An 18,475-nucleotide genomic window follows, 5' to 3' on the forward strand; every position below is an offset into this window, starting at 1 on the left:
ACTGCATGTTTGCCTTAGCTTTTTATTTTTCAAATTTCAAACGTTATCCAATATGTCTGGTTGCCAGGAGTAATTTGGACATAACCATTAAAATCTATTATTTTTGCTTTGTGAACAATGTGGAAAATGCGAACTTAGTCTAATGCGCATTAAAGCAAATGCAAACAGTGGTATTGGACACAAACGTACCAACTTATTTTGCCTGCTATTCATTTGAACAATTTCGCTGAGACATTCTATTGTAAATGCAATTAGCTACTGATCTGAAAACGAATTACTATGGGATAGTCTACATTTCAGCCACCAGGTAGCAGTGTACGCATAGCCTACAAGGCCATACACCAATCTCAAACTGGGATAGCCTACTCTGCAGTAGCTGTTTTTAGTTTATATGATGTGTCGGTCTACCCAGCACTGGTTGGGCTATATTTTCAGTATGAAATATTAAAGTGGCATACATAGGTGAAAATCGTTAATAAACTCAACTACCCGCGCAGCTTAGGCCTTCTGTAGATCAACGTATCCTACATTTCTGCGTTGGAATAATAACGTTTGTCCCTTTTGCGATATGCACTGGTCAGTCATTTGAACTATATATTGAAATATTCTTTATTAGATTTCACTATTCTTTTTAGATTTCATTTTGAATAGCCTAGAAATTCCCTAACATGGCCTCTATGCAGTGTATTACGCAAAAAAGTAAACAAATAAAACGCTGCAAATAACCAAAAAGGGAAGAAATGTGCTGCCTATTTTATTTTATTTTGGTTTTGAATGGTTTCCCTAGTGCTAATTACACTTACTGTGAAATAACAATGGCAATATCTTAGTTTTCACATTAGCACTTATATTACCTACACGATGGCGTACACCTGAACGTACTTTGTACTTTCGCAGGAATCAAGTAATGACCACCAACAGCTGTTTCATGCCTTGTGTTTGCCGATTCTAAATTGGCAGTCCACTGTACGCAGGCGTCAGGGGTTGAACATGACTCCTCTATATTTCGGAGGTGGGGTTTCTGGTGGGCTACTAAACAAGCAAGAAGAGGAAAACACCAGTAAGAACCGAAACCTCGACAGCCCTTACATCTGTTTCCTGTCCTCAGAACTCCTAGCCTCAGAACTTTTTTCCCTGCTGTTATCCGTATTCGTAGTGTTGTTGTCACCATGGACAGCGCTTTTAATAACTTGGATGCCGCCGGTTTTCTGCAAATCTGGCAGTACTTTGATGCTGACGGTAAGATTGGATTGCTACTGGCAATATGTCGACAGTGAAGTGCATGCTTCTGTATAGCTGTACTAGTATCTGTAAAGTGAATGTTATTCAAGTTTGACGTGTGTGTGTGTGTCTACATTTATAAAATGTCGTTTAAAACACATATTACATATAAGAGAATGTTAGGTAGACTATATGACAAAGTCACTGGTTTTTGCAGATAATGGCTATATTGAGGGAAAAGAGCTGGATGACTTTTTTCGTCACATGTTGAAGAAATTGAGCCCAGGCGTAAGTAAATTAACATTTTTTTTAAACTCTTAAGGACTTTTCTTCCTTTCAAACATCGTTTTTCATTCACTGGTATAAAAAAACGAAAGTCTTATTCTGTATAGACTGGCTGCGTTTTAAATCATCCATCTCGTTTTCTTAATTAAACTGCACACGATGTATCACCACACCAAGTATTATCTCGTGGATTTGCAAGCCTTTTAAATTTTTACATTCAGCGGAAGACGTGCTTGTTTTATGCAGAGTAAACTGCCTCAGCTTACGGCTGTAGGAAATAACAATTTTAATTAAGTTCCGCACATATCTCATTTCATTTTATCATTGCAGCTGAGCCTTAATTAGAAATTGCGTTCTCTCGTCGGTATTAGGCTATACACTTGCGTCTCGACCTACTGTACATCAAGACGCGGAAAAATTGTATGTTAAGGTTTCCCATCTTTCCGGGAGACCTGGGGAAGCGCAACTTAAAGTTGGAGCTGTCGGTATGTTTTCGGTTAATTATTATTTATTGGTCAGCTTGTTGCATGGTGAACAACCCAGTCTTAAGTTTAGAGATTTTTTCAAAACTACAATCAAAATCGCCCTTAAAAACCTATGTATAATCAGCACCTATGTTACTTTGATGACCAACTGGACTAGATCAGATCAGAGCAGAAGGGTTGCCGTGAATAACCAACCCATTTCTACATACAGTGTAAATGTTGGCTCATTGGAAAACCCATTTCCACAGTTGTAACCAGGCTGACATGCTGGGTGGTGGCAGGAATATTATTCCCTGACCTGTGGAACAAGGAGAGAGCAAGTGTGACTCATGGAAAATGGCCTTAATGAAGAGATGCATGCAGTAGGACTGTGGGTGGAATCTTTTCACTAGTAGTGACCAGGGGAGGGACATCAGCATCTTCATATACGTAGTGACAGCACAGGCATCGTATCCACCTATAATGATTCAGGGTGGTCCAGTAATGCTGGGCGTACAGTGTCCATGGTAACCTCATGGAACCAAGGGGATGGGATTCAGATTCACTTGTTGCTTAGGTGATGGGAGAGTGAACGATAGTGGGAGGAGGGGAATATGGAGATAATAAATGATCAGAATGGAGGAAGATGAGGTACTTGAGCACAGTATGCAAAGGGCAGCACAACATTTTGTAGCCTTAGCAGGGCACTTACTATAGCAGTGCACTAAAGTAGGGATGAGAAGCAAATGTAGGACCTATGGCCCTGAAGGTGATCTGACTCTGTTCCACTCAATTAAGAACAGCTTTAAACACCACAATGTTTTGTGGCTACATCCATGTTGACACCTAAACTGGCTATCGAAAGGCCTATAATTTATCTTTTAAAGGGGATAACTGTAAATTCTCACCCTATGTTCTTTGAGTGTTAAATATGTTTAAATGTTTCAAGTAACTAAAAGCCAGCTTGTACAGCGATGTTATTTTTACAGACGTTGCACATATGACCAGATATTTTTTTAAATGTTTATTTACAATTATTAACATAAATTTATATTGTGCTGGCACTACTTTCCTTCTCTGTTCACGCCCAAGGACCTGTGTGGTAATGTGGATCTAGGTAGCCAGCCACCACTTCTTTGGGCATAGCGGTCTCCAGTTGCATGTGCCATAGGAAATAGTTCCAACTAAAAATAAGCTTAAATGTTCATGTTTAAAAATAATTGGCAATGTACACATGTACAACCTCCTGGAGGTTGTAATACATCATGAAATATAATGTAATGATATAAACACCTAGAGCGTGAAAAAATGGTGAGATATAACGGTGACCATTGATTAGGGAATTCATGTTGTCTGTGGTTAGACACATTGCATTCTGTTGATGCAAGCTTGTCAGACAACCAGGAGCCCCAACTATTATCACATCTGTCAGTCAGGAGAATGTTGTCCAGATGGCTGAAATGACATTTTAATGTGATGGACAACACAATTATTTTGTTCTGGCTAACGTCTGTGCTTGGCTACTGTGCACAATCCACAAAAAACAGATTCTGGCTGGACCTGCTCACTTTAAACAGAACAGGCTAAAAAGTCAAAACAAATGCCATTCTGTAAAAACATTTATCGTGTGCAAAAACAATAACCAAAGATTAAAGAGATCTGAATCACTAGAAACCATTTAAGTCCTGGATACACTATTTCCTTCTATTGCAGCTATTAGATAATTAAATCAGTACTGCTTTCTAGTTGATCGGATAGTCTTATAATTTACATTTAAAGTCATACATTATTTAATGGGTTCTGCAGTATGGTACATTGTGTCAAACTGAAACTGAATAATAGGAGTTGGTATGATATTATTTCAAATGGCAAGAACTGGGGAGACAATTCACTGTCCTCCAGACAATGTGTTTGCTTCAACACTGCCCACGGCAACCCACAGTGATTGGCTTAGAGATAAAACCCTTGGAGTGATGACGTAATCCACAGCATATAACACACCAATCCCCTTCGTTATGGCAGTTGGACCCTGTACAAACAAGGCCAGAGTTCTTCCCTCTTTTTAATTTGAATTGGTCATTTGAGTGAATGAAATTAACTGCATCACCTCTGTCTAACGATTAGTTCATTTGGTTGTTCTCATAGTCTGTTTCTGTGACTGCTAGTAAGTGGGCTTTCCTGGAAAATTTCTAATGTGGCCCAAAGAAATATAGCTTTGGGCATGGGCTATGTTCATTATCTCATCAGTGAGGACTGAACATATGCGCACACAAACAAATGATATTCGGTGAACAAATCGTGTGTATCCGGTTCTGAAATGATTCAATATCAGTATCCAGTTCTAACTCGAGTCACGAAAAGGATCTGAACATCCTCCAAGACACACAAAGCCTTTAAGGCAGGCCCCCTCTCTGAATTGGAATTTACAGAGAAGTTGCAGGTATTTCCAGTTATTCCTCTCCTTACTAAAATGGATAAAGAGCAACAAAACTTTTATAGCTGGTAACAGAATTAATGCATATTATGTCAGCTATGGAAAGTAGGCTAATATGTGTTTTTGAAAAAAACATTTCCCCAAAATTGTTAATAGGCTATAAGATAAACAATTTATGTGCATTTTACTTCACACTTTTACAAGGTGTTTTTTGAGTCGATGTTCAAAAAACTGCTTGAAAGATCTGAATCGCCTTGCACAACTTCAATTTCAAGCTCCACTGTACTCGTGCCCCTACTGAAGGCTCATCTACACCTCCTGTGTAGCAGCTGCAGCTCTGTGCACACTGTGTCCACCGGTGAAGTGTCCCTGAGGTAATGGCTGCCGAGACTGTTATCTTCACCAGAAGCAAATGTAGCACAGACCCATTGTAACCTGCTGTGGACCTGCCACAGCCATGGCTCAGCACAGCTTTACAGTCCATGTATGTTCTATATGTAAGGCTCGCTGTGTGACACTGAACATCCACAGTAAAATAGACAATATTAAAATACACATTATGGTTTTAGCCTTTGTTTTCCATCTGTGGAAATTTGCATTTGGGGTCAGAAGACATGCACCATCACAAAGACCAGAGGACAAACCATGGTGAAATATCATCTAATCAGTAAGCTGAGAGGACGTAAGAATTTATTCGGAAGGATAGCACAGAAACTGAGTATATCAAGCACAGCACCTTTTGTGATGTCTTGTAAAAAGAAAAAAAGCACTGGTGGCCTCAAATGAAATAAACACTGTACAGGTCAGCCAAGGAAGACAACAGTGGCTGATCACAGATGAATCCTAAGAGCTGTGAAATAAAACCCTTCAACAATAGCCAGTGACATCACCAGTCTCCAGAGGGCAAGGTTGAAAATATGAGCCCCTATACATGGAAGAGCAGAATCAGAGGCTACACAGCAAGATACAAACTTTTCTTCACCAGCAAAAATTGAGAAGCCAACATTACAGATACAGAGACAAGACAGTAGAATTCTGGACAGTTTTATGGACAGATGGAACCAAAATAAACCTTTACCAAAGCAATTAAAAGCTGGAAGTGTGGAGAAAAGAACAAACAGCCCATGATCCAAAGCACCCCCCCCCCCCCCCCCATCCATTTGTAAAATATGGAGGCGGTGGTGTCATGGCTTGGGCACGTACGGCTGCTTCTGGTGTAGGTTCACTTTTGCTTATTGACGATGTAACTGAGAATGGCAGTAGGATGAATTTGCAAGTGTACAGACAGATTGTGTCTGGCTATTTACAAAGAAATTCCTACAACCTCATTGGTCAGCACTTCATCCTGCCACAAGATAGTGACCCCAAACACCCTGCCTGCCTAACCAAAGTATTCATCAATGGGGAAAAAAGCAAATAGACTGGCCTAGTCACCTGATTTAAAACCAGTTCAGCATTCATTTATCTTGCTGACGAGGAGACTGAAGACAGAAACCCCCTGAAACAAAAATCAACTGAATGCAGCTGCAGTGAAGGCCCGGGAAAGCATTTCTATAGAAAATACCAAACGTTTGGTGATGTCACTAGGTTGTAGATGTGATGTAGTTACTGCATTTAAGGGCTATGCAAACAAATTACTTGATTGCTTCGCTTAACTTTTCACTTAATTCTGCAAAGATGAAAATGGAGAGACTCAATATAAAAACAGCTATTTCTGTAAAATGGTTAAACGTGTGCATGTAAATACCATGAAATAAAAGCTTATTGTCTGTACTTTTCTCTCATTCATCTGTTGATCGCAAATCTTAATGCCTTAAGTATACAGCAAAAATGAATTTCATTTGACTGTTCCCATACATTTTGGAGGGTACTGGAAGTGGTTAAAATGGAGTCCACAGTAGTCCAACAGCAGCATTTCCCCATGGTATTTTCTGCCTTAAAAAAAAAAGCCTTAAGATTTGAGCCAGAATCAAAGCAGCTGTAGTGTTGGTTTCATTGATATACCCTCACCAACCATTTTATTTGGTACACCTAGCAGGGCCCCATCTAGCAGGGCCCCATTTTTGTCTCCAGAACAGCCAGAATTCTTCGTGGCATGGATTCAACAAGGTGCTGGAAACATTTCTCTGGGTCATTGCTGACTCAATACCATAATGCAGTTCCTGAAGATTTTTTGGCCACACATTGATGCTGCCAACCTCCCATTCCACATCATTCTAAAGCTGGCCTCTTCGATTAAGATTTGTGGACTTTGTAGGTCAGTGGAATAAATTGGATTGAGATCTTGGGACTGTGCAGGCCATTGGAATAAACTCATGGTCATGGAACCAGCTTGAGATGATGTGTGCTTTGTGACATGGTGCATTATCCTGATGAAAGTCTCCATTTGGAAAAGGGTAGTATGTGATCATAAAGGGATGCACATGGTCAGCAACAATGTTCAGATATGAAGTATCATTCAAATGGTGCTCAGTTGGTATTAATGGGCCTAATGTCTGCCAAGAAAACATTCCCCACTCCATTGACACGAGGCAGGGTGGATCCACAAAGCTGTTATTTGAGCATTTGTAGACTTTTTTGTTGGCTTGAATGGGTCTGCCCATTCTCCTCTGACCTCTCTCAATTAACAAGGTGTTTTTGCCCACATTACTGCCGCTCACTGGATGTTTTTTGTTTCACACCATTCTCTATCTATAAACTGCAGAGACTGTAGTATGTCAAAATTCTAGGAGGGAAGCTTATTCTGAGATGTTGGAAACACCATGTCTGACACCAACAGTCCATACCAGGGTCAAAGTCACTCTTGTCTCTTGCTCATTTCTAACGTTACAGGCAAAAACTAAACCTCTTCATGCCTGCATGGTTTATATATTGACTTGCTGCCACATGGTTCACTATTTGGAGAAGAAGGCTATTTGCGTTAACAAACAGGTGTACTGAATAAAGTGGCCCGTGAGGGTATTTAAACAAATCGTTATTGGCTAACAACAGCATCTATTATTTAAAGAAGAAAACCATGCAACCCATAATTACATCAGTTTAAATACACTCATGGTAAAAGAGTATAAACCATTTTTTTTTGCCTTGAGCCAGGTGAAATGTACTTAGTGCAGGCTAATAATGCTTGATAATTTATGGTAAGGTTATTATTTATCTGTAAAATTGATTGCCTACATAATTGAGCCACTTAAAGGATACAGTCCTGTAAGGCTGATGGCATAATCACCAATAGACTCAAGAATAACAGTGGTGATATCATTTGGATTTATACAGGTTTAGTACAGGTTGCAGGGATTTATTTCTCTTAATATACAAGTAAATGATGTGTTTGCCTGATTGCAAGGGCCATCAACTGAAATTGGGTCCATCAACTGCAGAACACCATCCTACTCCTCATAAGTGTCAGAGGGTCTTTAATGACACCTATCACTGCATCTCACTGCACAGTGACCCCACCTTTTCAATCACGTTTTCATTTTTCTCCCTAGCAGTACTGGGAAACTTATACGACATAGAAGCGATCTGGGAGACCTACCATGTCAGCAAGATGCTTGGCATCCCTGGAGCATATTATTTTGCCAAGTCCCTCATTCAAACCTATAAAAATTTTTTTTTTTTTTTAAGGAGAAAATTGAGTTCTGCATCAGCTTGATTTAACAAGTGTTGCTGCTTGCTGCATATGATAAATATTAGCTCAATGCTTCCCAAAATAATGTGGTTCATAAAAATGATGGGGGTAATATTTGCTTCTTGTACAGGACAGAAATCAGTGGCTATCCAATACACTGTACCACTGTTGACTGCCATATACAAAATGTAAATACAGATTTGTAATGCATGAAAGAGGTAGCATTCACATGTCAGGGAAACCACAGGTCTGCAAGAATATGGCTTTATCTTGAATAGTGCAGACAAAGGTGAATGTGGTTTTTGTCATGGTCCTGTTTTTTAAAGGATGAGGTCACTGAGAAGAAGGTGGAGCAGCTGAAACGGAGGTTCATGTCTGCGTATGATGTCACTGCAGATGGTCGCCTGCAGATCCAGGAGGTACTGTATCTCATTCACCATGGCATGCCTTTCAGAACAATTTATTTCGGGGCACTTGGTTCGGCTTTGTATTAACTAAAGACCAGGAAAAAATAATTATTGCTTGTCAGATAAGCAACCGAACCAAGTTTTTAAATGGATTCTGACAGACTTGTCACCTGTCTGTGCTCAAGGCAATTGCCACCATCCTAGTGACTGTTCTTCTATCTTTGTGACCTAGTAGTCAGAACAGATTTGAACAGGTTAAAATAATAAGATCAGATCAGAGCTCTATATGCCTTGATATGGCCAGAAATGAAAAGTATTTGCACAATTTCAGTGTACTATGTGCTTTTAAATTTATTTACAGACTAAAACTGATGAAAGAGTTCTACAGATTACAGTACCCTCTAAAGCAGTGGTGTCAAACTCGTTGCCATGGAGGGCCGTGTGTATGCAGGTTTTCATTCCAACCAATTAATGCTGCCTTAATTGAGTCCAATTACTCATTCAGCCATATGCGTTTAACTGCATTGAAGCACAGAATATAAGAAAATTTTTATTTAGACAATGCGGGTCACCATAGACGTCGGGTCACCATTGTGCACAAACCTGCACCCTAATTCAGCAAATAATTTAACTAATTATATAATCAAGATCTGAGACTGGAATGAAAACCTGCATACACATGGCCCTCCATGGCAACGAGTTTGACACCACTGCTCTAAAGGATATGCTCATTGTTATAACTTTGAAAGGGGCCTGAGCTCAATATGTCCAGAAAGAGCTTGTCACTGTGGGATACAGGGGTTCCAGTCAGTGCTCTGTGTTAAAGAACCAGCACCTGTCTGGGTCCTCAATATTGAAAACCAGGCCGCGCACAGACATGCACGCGCACACACACACACACACACACACTAAAAGCCTCTTTGGATATTTTCCACCTGTTTGTGAGCACAAAATTCAATACACTTTAAATGTGTATTAAAAAGAAGTAATGCACTTAGCTGACCTCGGCCTCCTCACTGTTCTGGCTGCTCCTGGGAAGTCTTGGCCCGTGCTGTGGTGGATAATAAATAAAAATATTTTGCTGGGTGGAGGAAGCATAAGCCTGTTTGGATAAATCTTTGCACATGGCACCACCTCACTCTTGATGCTCAAAATTACAGCAACGAAATCAAGCTTGGAATGACAGGCCTTGTGGTTGCAGTTAATTTCTGGAGATTTTAGAATTATAGAGACCTGACATTCATTTTCATGAAGTAATTATGAACATGGGAATGGTCTTTGTGCCTGTCTGCTGTTCAATAGATTAAACATTAAATTTGCTTTAAAAAAAACATTTGTTTTTGGTGAACGAAGCTGTAATGAAAAATGGTACCATGATTTGAAATGTGAAAGTTATTGAGTTTTATCTCAGAACTACCATCTGCAGATAATCCTATTATTCTAAACCATGCTCTTCATGCTTCTGCGCACTGCTGTCTATCTCTGTCCACTGTTATAACTTAACTCTGGCACCCTTACTTGGTCATTGATGTGAGTGTTGATCTGAGTCCAACTAATTCCCTTAATGCAGAGCGGGAAATGTAATTAAGGAAAGTACACCGATCTGGAGAGCTGCCCAACCAGTGCTAAGGCTTCTCAAAATGGCAGCCATGTCACAAGTTTCTCCGCCTTGAAATATTGGAGGGCGGGTGATTAATGACATTTCGGTCGACCATGAAGTACAGGAGCTGAGTTTGCAGTTTTACTGTGTGATTTCTGGTTTACCTGAGTTCTGTCGTGTTCCAGCTGGCCAACATGATGCTCCCGGAGGACGAGAACTTCCTGCTGCTCTTTCGTAGGGAGGCCCCCTTAGACAGTAGTGTGGAGTTCATGAAGGTGGGATCCTGTTCACTGTACCCCATCAATATCACATTTTCACATCAGCCTCATCAATAATGTATTCTGCCAGTGATACCAAACATATACACATACTGACATCCAACCAATCATATTTTTTATAAATGTAACATGCTCACATCTGACCAACAATTTTTACTCTGACGCACATCACATCCTACAGTACCTACTAATTCAGCCAAATAGCATCTGTCTGATCTGTCTGTTTTTAATGAGATTTAAAACCGCAGCGAGGATTTCATGAAAGCTGAGAATAATTCATTCTTCCCACAGATCTGGAGGAAATACGACACAGACAGCAGTGGTTACATATCTGCCGTGGAGCTCAAGGTGAAGTAAAACGGCGCCTGTCCTCTAAAAGCCATCGTGACCGTTCCATGACAAACGAATCAAAGTGCTGCCCTCCCACATTTACCAGATTGAGCTGGGAATAAGACATTTGCGTGGCCTACCCTCCCATTCAGGTTTCTCAGTGGTCAGAACAAGAGCCCTTGGCCTTGCCGCATGCACACAGCATCATTAATGATGTAGACTGATGTGTCCTTGTGAGAATATTTTCTGTTAAAGTGCTAGGAGGACAATTTGGAATTGTGGTCTTGTAAGATCAAAGTTAGTGGAGCAGCTCTGTTATGTTACTCTCACTGAAAACATCGCCTACAGTGTCCTTGTGTCTCCTTTAGCCCCTCCCTCCAGTGCACACTGCATTAAGACATCCTCCCTGAGCTCCCTCAGTTATTGTGCGCTACTGTTTTCTCCAAATCCCAATTAACACCTGTGGCCATCATTCATTTACTTTTATTAAACCATAGGTGGATTTAATTTGCCTTGCACACAATGGCTAGGCATTACAAACAGGACACATTCATGCACAAATAACACAAAAAAAATCTAAATTTAGTTCCTAAATTGCTTTCTATGAATTGAGTTTCATGCTGTTAAAAAGTTGTATGCCTAGCAGCAGGTTAACAAGCATACAGTCTCTGAGGGGGTGGGAAAGATCATCAATGATTCAGGGAGCATGGCTAAGAGTGTACTGATTGGGCAGTTATGTAAAATTTGTGAAGGATGTACTAGAGATTTTTCTTCCAATATTAATTATTATTTAATTAATTATTTAATTATTTAATTAGTTGCAGTTTTGAACAGAAAGACCACCTCCTCAACACAGAATGCTAAATGTCAGGACTGCGTTATGTAGAACTGAATCAGCATAATGCCATCCTTTTTCAAAACCCAATGTTTACACATAAATAATAACCCCTGTGGCCTTTTGGGTATTGTGCCTGAGTGTTGGCATTCCATGACAGGTTGTTAATGATGACAGTGCCAGAGTGCTCCATCACTCGAGTCTCTATCACTTCCCTGAATGGAAGATGGAAGTTTGTTTTTGTTTTGTTGGGTTCTTGAAAGATCTGTCAGAATGAAAAACTGTATTCTCTTCTGTCATGACAGTCATGTCATGACAGTGGTGGGCAAGCAATGCAAGGGTTTGTGTGGCCAGTTAGATATATTGGGATGTTTAGACCGCACTTTGTACAGCAGAGAACTTGGTTTAACATCCTGTCTGATGGGCAAAACCTTATAAAGAACCATGCGTACATCACTTTGCTGGGGCATTGGATTCTATTGGGTCTAGACTTAAGAGTGCCCCCAATTGGCCCATCAACTCTCTTCCGGCAGCAACTTATTTTTCCCATCCAAGGAGGTTTTTCATCCAAGTGCTAACCAAGCCAAGTCCTGCATTGTGTGTTCTGTAGTACTGGATGTTCACTTGTTGGAACATTTATGCTTGGTTATATTGCAAACGGTTATTGGTAAAATAATTTCCTTTTTTACTGGAGATTTGAAATGAGGCTATAGAGCCAGATATGAAACAGGAAATGTAGGTTAAAGGAGCTGTGTTTTATTATCAGTTGCATCTAAACATTCAGACACCTAAAATATGTGTTGGTTTGCGAAATGGCATTGACATTACACACAAGAATTAGCTTTATATTTGTTTTTTCACATTCACATATTTATACATTAGAAGTGTCTTGAGACCATGGTCCTTTTAAATATAACAAACTTACTGTGTTCAAATGTCAAAATAAAATGGTTTTTAAATCTTCACATACACTGCAAGTTTAATAAGTGCAAATGTCAATTAAATACATGGTATACAGTAAGATTTTTTTCATATTTATTTTGTGACTGACGTAACTCTTTGTCAGTTAATCACTATCCACAGTTGGTTTTGAAAATCATGTGAAATCATGATGTCTTGTGAAAATTGTGTAAAATCATGTGAATAAGGTGGACAAATAAAATGACATGATGATATAAAAAAACATGATGTAAAATAATGACACGACTATGGCTTTGTTAAGTATACCTGCAATATATTCATAATTGATGCCAAACCAAAGCTTATGATGGAAAATAAGACCGATACAAGTACCGCATACAACGGCAGCATTCTACTGAAATATGGTTTATGGGCACCCAAGCCGTTTAAGTGCTACAGTAGAATATATATTTTTAACTGCGACCGCAGCCCTATAGCTCTTTCTGTCAGTCGGTCAGTTGGTCCACAAAAAGTGTCGAGCTGAGTAACTTTCAAGGCTGATTGACCAAGAGGGGGCGTGGCCTAACACAAAAAGGCGCATAACTCCCAAATGGATTCACAGATTTGCACAAGATTTTGTGGAAAGGTTGGTCATGAGCCAAGGAGGTCACGTGTGTGTGTGAGGGTGTGTGCGTGGATGTATGCACACACGGATGCATGCGCGTGTGCGGTCGCAACTATTGCGGATTCACGCTTGTTCATTGTTTTATATGCTCATATTTTGTATTTCTTTCTTTTACACAGGGCTTCCTAAAGGACCTGTTTGCGAAGCACAAAAAGGTTGTATCTTCCAGCAAACTGGATGAATACACAGATGCCATGGTAAAAATGCTCTGCTGACCTAACTGATTTATTTTATGAATAAAAATACTGGGATGCTTTAAATATTGCATATTCCTATCAATCAAGTGCCTGGAGCAATCAGCATAATGCAGTCCGAAATGTTTTGTCTCGTATCCAAAGAACATGTTGTTTATCAGAGAATTTATACGCTCAGATAGTGTTTAAAGTTGAATTGCTTTGTGATTCTATTTAATAAATGGGATACACATCATACAGAGCTATCAGCTCACCTTCCAATGTGAAAATTGGGAGCAGTCTGAGATGTAGTTATTCACTCCATCTACCTCTTAAAGAAGAAAATGTTCTGGTCTGGCTCTCAGGGAGAAATGCAATGCATGTCTGAGGATGATGCTGTGTTTCTGAGTGTATCAATAATTCCAATTATTATTCTGTTATACTGGTCAGCTGGTTTTGAATAGAGGGCTGAAAAGAGCTTGTGCTGTCAGGAAAAATATAATTTTATTGGTTTGTGATTGACGCTGCATGGAAGAGATTCATGTAGCATTTCCCCTTCACTACTGACCCACACTACCCAATGGGAATGGCATCACTACTGACACAACTCACCTGCTGGAAGCGGCATCAGTACTGTCAAGTCTTCACCACTGAAGGGTCCTGCTCATGGTTTATTTCTGTGAGCGGGGGGTAAATTCAATTGAAAGGCTATTTCATGATGCTTCACATTCCTGATAACTGACTCCATTTCAGTCACATATTAGAGGCGCTGGGGCAGGTGTTTCTCTGACAGGGAGTGGCTCTGAATTAATCATGTAATTTTAGAGACTCAACTGGCCGGGATTTTCTATTACCCAGGCAGGGGGAACTGTCAAGCCTTAATACAATCCAGCCTCTCTCGCCCCGGTCCAATTTCACATTTGTAAGTAAACATTGCATTGTGGATTTTAGTAAGGATGAGGTTGTAGGAATCCTACTGTATTTCTTCTACCACCTTTGTCCAGGGCTAACTTCATTTTTGTATTTAACACACTGATGGAGTACTTGCCACCAGTTCTCCACATCTCCTAGACAGTTTGACTGATTTAATTTAAAGGTAATTTGGGATACAGAATTTCTGAACCAATTTCTAAAAACAACATGTACTCTTCCTGTTTCCAGTGCTTGCATTTTGTATTCATCTTGTATGTTATAAAAATTGTGTACACACATGGTGTTACCCTCTTCATAATTTGTCTATAATATTTGCTATAAACTGTACAACTTTCATTTCTTTACATGATCTGATCAGTGGTTTCTTTTTGGTAATTTTTTTCTTGCCCTGTAATCACTGCCTACAGCTATATTTCAACATCATTTTCAAGGGCATCATTTTCAAAGTCAAAAAATGTGAAATGTAACTGTGAAATTTGGTGATGGCTCCAGAGTGATGTTTTCTCCAGTTTAGGAATGAAAAGTACTGGGTCTTGATTTTCTGGAAAGTAGCTTTGCCCTAATAATCAAAAGGCTCCGATGATAGCTGAGACACCATGGTAACCTTGTGCAATCGATCACAGTTTATGACCACTTGAACCATGTATTTCATTTTATTTACTTCCTCATACCTCATGTGTTCAATCCCATTTGTTGTAAGCATTTTATGGTCTAGTAATCTTTGTACTTCCAGTATTATTGAACCACATTGTTATTAGGGGCCAAGCACAGCCAGTGCAGAAGCACCCTAGTGGCATTGGGTTTTTGACAGTGGTAGTTTTGCTCAAAATTGGCTTTCAAATCCGAATGGTTTCTAAAAAGAGATATGGTGCTGTGATGGTTGTGGTGCATTTGTCAACAAAAAAAAACATTGAACCATTATAATGTTTTGTACTTTTTACAGATGAATATTTTTGACAAAAATAAGGATGGACGGTTGGATCTGAATGATTTAGCAAGGTATGGAAGAAATAAGTTGGCCTAAACAATGCATTAATAATTGACAGAGTAAGTGATTATCTTCTATGGCCACTTGTGTTGTGTAAATGGTAATAAATAGAGCAGTGTTGCACTCTGTGGTCTAGCTTGATTCCAGGCCATACCAGTGGGAGTCCTCCAAATCAATGTATAATTATCTGCAGTGTTGTCCCAGGTGGGAGGGTCATGGTCAGCAGGGTGCTCCCCATCTCATCCTCAGTCAGTAAGACCTCTGGTCATTCTGCCTTCACCAGCTGCTCTGGTTGCTAGGAGAATATGAATAGCAGCAGACTGCATGTATTGTAGAGGACACGTGTGCTTTTGTGCGCCTTCACTGACTTACAGAAGACAATGCAGTGATGGGACAGGCCTACAATTATGATCAGGCATTGCAAATTGGGAAGAACAATGACATGACTGGCATGTCCAAGATATTTAGAAATGAGGAGAAAATTGTGGGCTAAAGGAAAAACCTTCTCCAGTTAGCCATTATCTGAAAATTAAAGATTTATTTTGACATTCAATTTAGTTTATTTATAAGACATAGTGAATCAAGCTGGTAGTTAACAGATGACCTTTACAATATGTTCCCACTGATGGCATATTTTGTTACTTATCAGAATTCTGGCGCTTCAAGAGAACTTCCTGCTGCAGTTTCAAATGGATGTAAGTCCCCCCCCCCCCCCCCCCCCCCCAAAAAAAAAAAGTAAATAGGAGTGACATAATCATTGTTCATTCAAGCTAATCCTATAACCTTTATTATTGCAGGCATGCAGTCAAGAGGAGAGAAAGCGAGACTTCGAAAAAATATTTTCATACTATGATGTTGTAAGTACAATGGACATCTCCACATCAAGGTAGTCTCCGCATACAGTACGCATAGTTTATGACTTGTAAGCAGCACATTCTGTGTGAGAGAACTAGCCCTGAAGAGTTGTGGGTGATCAACCATACAGGGGACCATACCAGGGGATTTGCTGTTTTCTGGTTGACGAACCAACATTTGATCTTAATTATTATAAGCTGTAATATTTACTCTTATTACTTTTAAACATTTTTGACAAGCATAACTTGACATGCAAGTGCTCTATAGTTGATAACTGCAGTGGATATTGGGAAGTCCAGCTTGTATTAGTGATGTATATGGTTAATTTAGTAGTTAGCCCACTCATATCAGGGTGCATAAAATGAGTTTATATCGGAAAGTGGGTCTAATGTGCATTACAAAGAAAATAGATGTTTACACATTAAATGGTTATTGGTATTTATCTTAAATGGATAAATGATTTTGGAATCACAGGCAGGAGCACATTTGTTGGCCTTTTGTGATTTCACTCCTTAGAGTCTGAATAAGACTTTGATTACCTCAGCTGGAGACTGTATTCTTTATTATTATACTGTTGTCTCCCATTTGAAACCACAGTGGCCTACCCCCTTTAATAAATGCCTAACTGATTGAAAACCCCCGTTTTCAGATTGCACCATCGTTCCCTTCGGATCCCCACCCTCTAGCACTCCCATCTTCTGTACTAATTGAAGTCATGGTATTTTAATGGTTTTAGATTCTATTTCATGGTTTTATTTTCATTGTTAGGGCTTGTTATGGGTGATTATGGTGTTATAGTTCTTGGCTAGTATACTTAGCTTAGTATTTTAGTGATATCACATCTATATGTGCTGGTCTGAGGATGATGTTAACTTAAGCAGACTGCACACATGAATCAGGTGAATGTACTTAACCCATTTAAGCCCGTGGGCAACTAAAGCTGCCGAAGTCTCTACCACTCTTTTTCCATCTGTGAATATTTTTGGATGACTATAGATGCTTTAAAAAGAAATCTCTGGGAAAAATCTTGGCATTAATGGTTTAAGTTCTGTTACATTGTATGTTGCTTTGGATAAGAACATCTGCTAAGTAAATGTAATGTAAGGAGTAACTTGAATTAAGCAGGATTTTTACAATCCAAAGCTTCATTTTCATACCAGTGAAGTAAAACCCTACTTTACTAGTGTTGACAAGACATTTGAAAGCAATTTGTTTACTGTATTTATTCATTCACTGAGGTATTCACTCACCATTTAAGTTACATAAAGAGAGAACATTAATCTGCTGGACAACACAAAAAGTGAAATGGCAAAATGTCAGGTGTAGTTTAGGTGTATATTGATGTAAATACATTAGAATGTGTATAGAAATTTTCAAATATTCATCACTTTATTGGTGCATTTCCTCTTGTTCCAGAGTAAGACAGGAGCCCTAGAGGGCCCAGAAGTTGATGGCTTTGTGAAAGATATGATGGAACTAGTCAAGGTAGGTTGAAGGCAAACCTTAAGGTGCATTTGAGTTCTTCAAATGAAGGTATCTTTTACATGAGCATTCTTATTGTTTAAATGAATGCCAGTATGCTCATAAATGTCTCATTTTTAAAATGCATCATGTGGCTAATGTGTGGTTCATCCTGCTAAATGACTGGTTTTCAATCTAATGATGCAACTTAGTGCAAAATCCTCACCATGCCTTACATTACAGCACATTTTATACAGTCCCCCCATTTAAGGACACCATTATTAAGTGGCTTGTGTGTGTGTGTGTGTGTGTGTGTGTGTGTCGAGGTGGAGGTGAGGGTGAGGGTGGGGGTGGGGGGCCTGGATGGGGTATGTGTATATGTATATATGTATATTCACTTCATTGCTTTCTTCTCCCCAGCCCAGCATATCTGGACCAGAACTGGATAAGTTGCGTGTCGTTCTGCTGCGCCACTGTGACGTGAACAATGATGGGAAGATCCAGAGAAATGAGCTGGCTTTGTGTCTGGGGCTAAAATTCAACCAGTAACCCTCAGATGGACTTGAGGAAGCCCTCTGCTAATTCAAAGTCTGTTATTCTGTGGGGCCACCAAAGCTATTCTATGTGCTGTGCATGCGAATGTGTAGCTTTTAGATCACTGCGGAACTGTGCACAAGCCACATCTCTTGGAGAAGTGTGACTACTTGCAAAAAGAACTACAAGATTGTGTTCGCTGCTGACTGTAGGCATGTGTTTGTTTCAAAGACAGCTGGATGACAGCTTGTGCACTGTTGTTGTTGAATTTAGAAAAATAGTCAATCGAATAGTAATAATAATACTTTAGGGCAATGGCATTCTTGTTTGAGCAAAAACTGGTTGCATAATCTGGCGATTTTTAGCATACTAATGGTTTATACCGATTTTGCATGCGTGACTGATTGTTTTGATATGTTCAATGGTGATAAAATAAATAGGACAGAGATAATGTTGAAAATGTT

The 18,475-nt window shown here is 39.5% G+C and overlaps 1 protein-coding gene across 1 annotated transcript; it reads left to right on the forward strand.

Annotated features, from left to right (window-relative positions):
- The first annotated feature begins 982 nt into the window (after window positions 1-982).
- Window positions 983-18,475, forward strand: LOC118220269 (secretagogin-like). Its single transcript, XM_035404069.1, has 11 exons — window positions 983-1,239; window positions 1,439-1,509; window positions 8,359-8,451; window positions 10,225-10,314; window positions 10,609-10,665; window positions 13,187-13,264; window positions 15,117-15,172; window positions 15,811-15,856; window positions 15,959-16,018; window positions 17,433-17,501; window positions 17,898-18,475. Exons 1-11 carry the CDS (start codon window positions 1,170-1,172, stop codon window positions 18,024-18,026), a joined length of 819 nt encoding a protein of 272 aa, XP_035259960.1. The 5' UTR covers window positions 983-1,169; the 3' UTR covers window positions 18,027-18,475.

Source organism: Anguilla anguilla, chromosome 1, assembly GCF_013347855.1.
Source record: "Anguilla anguilla isolate fAngAng1 chromosome 1, fAngAng1.pri, whole genome shotgun sequence".
In the NCBI taxonomy this organism is placed as follows: Eukaryota; Metazoa; Chordata; class Actinopteri; order Anguilliformes; family Anguillidae; genus Anguilla; species Anguilla anguilla.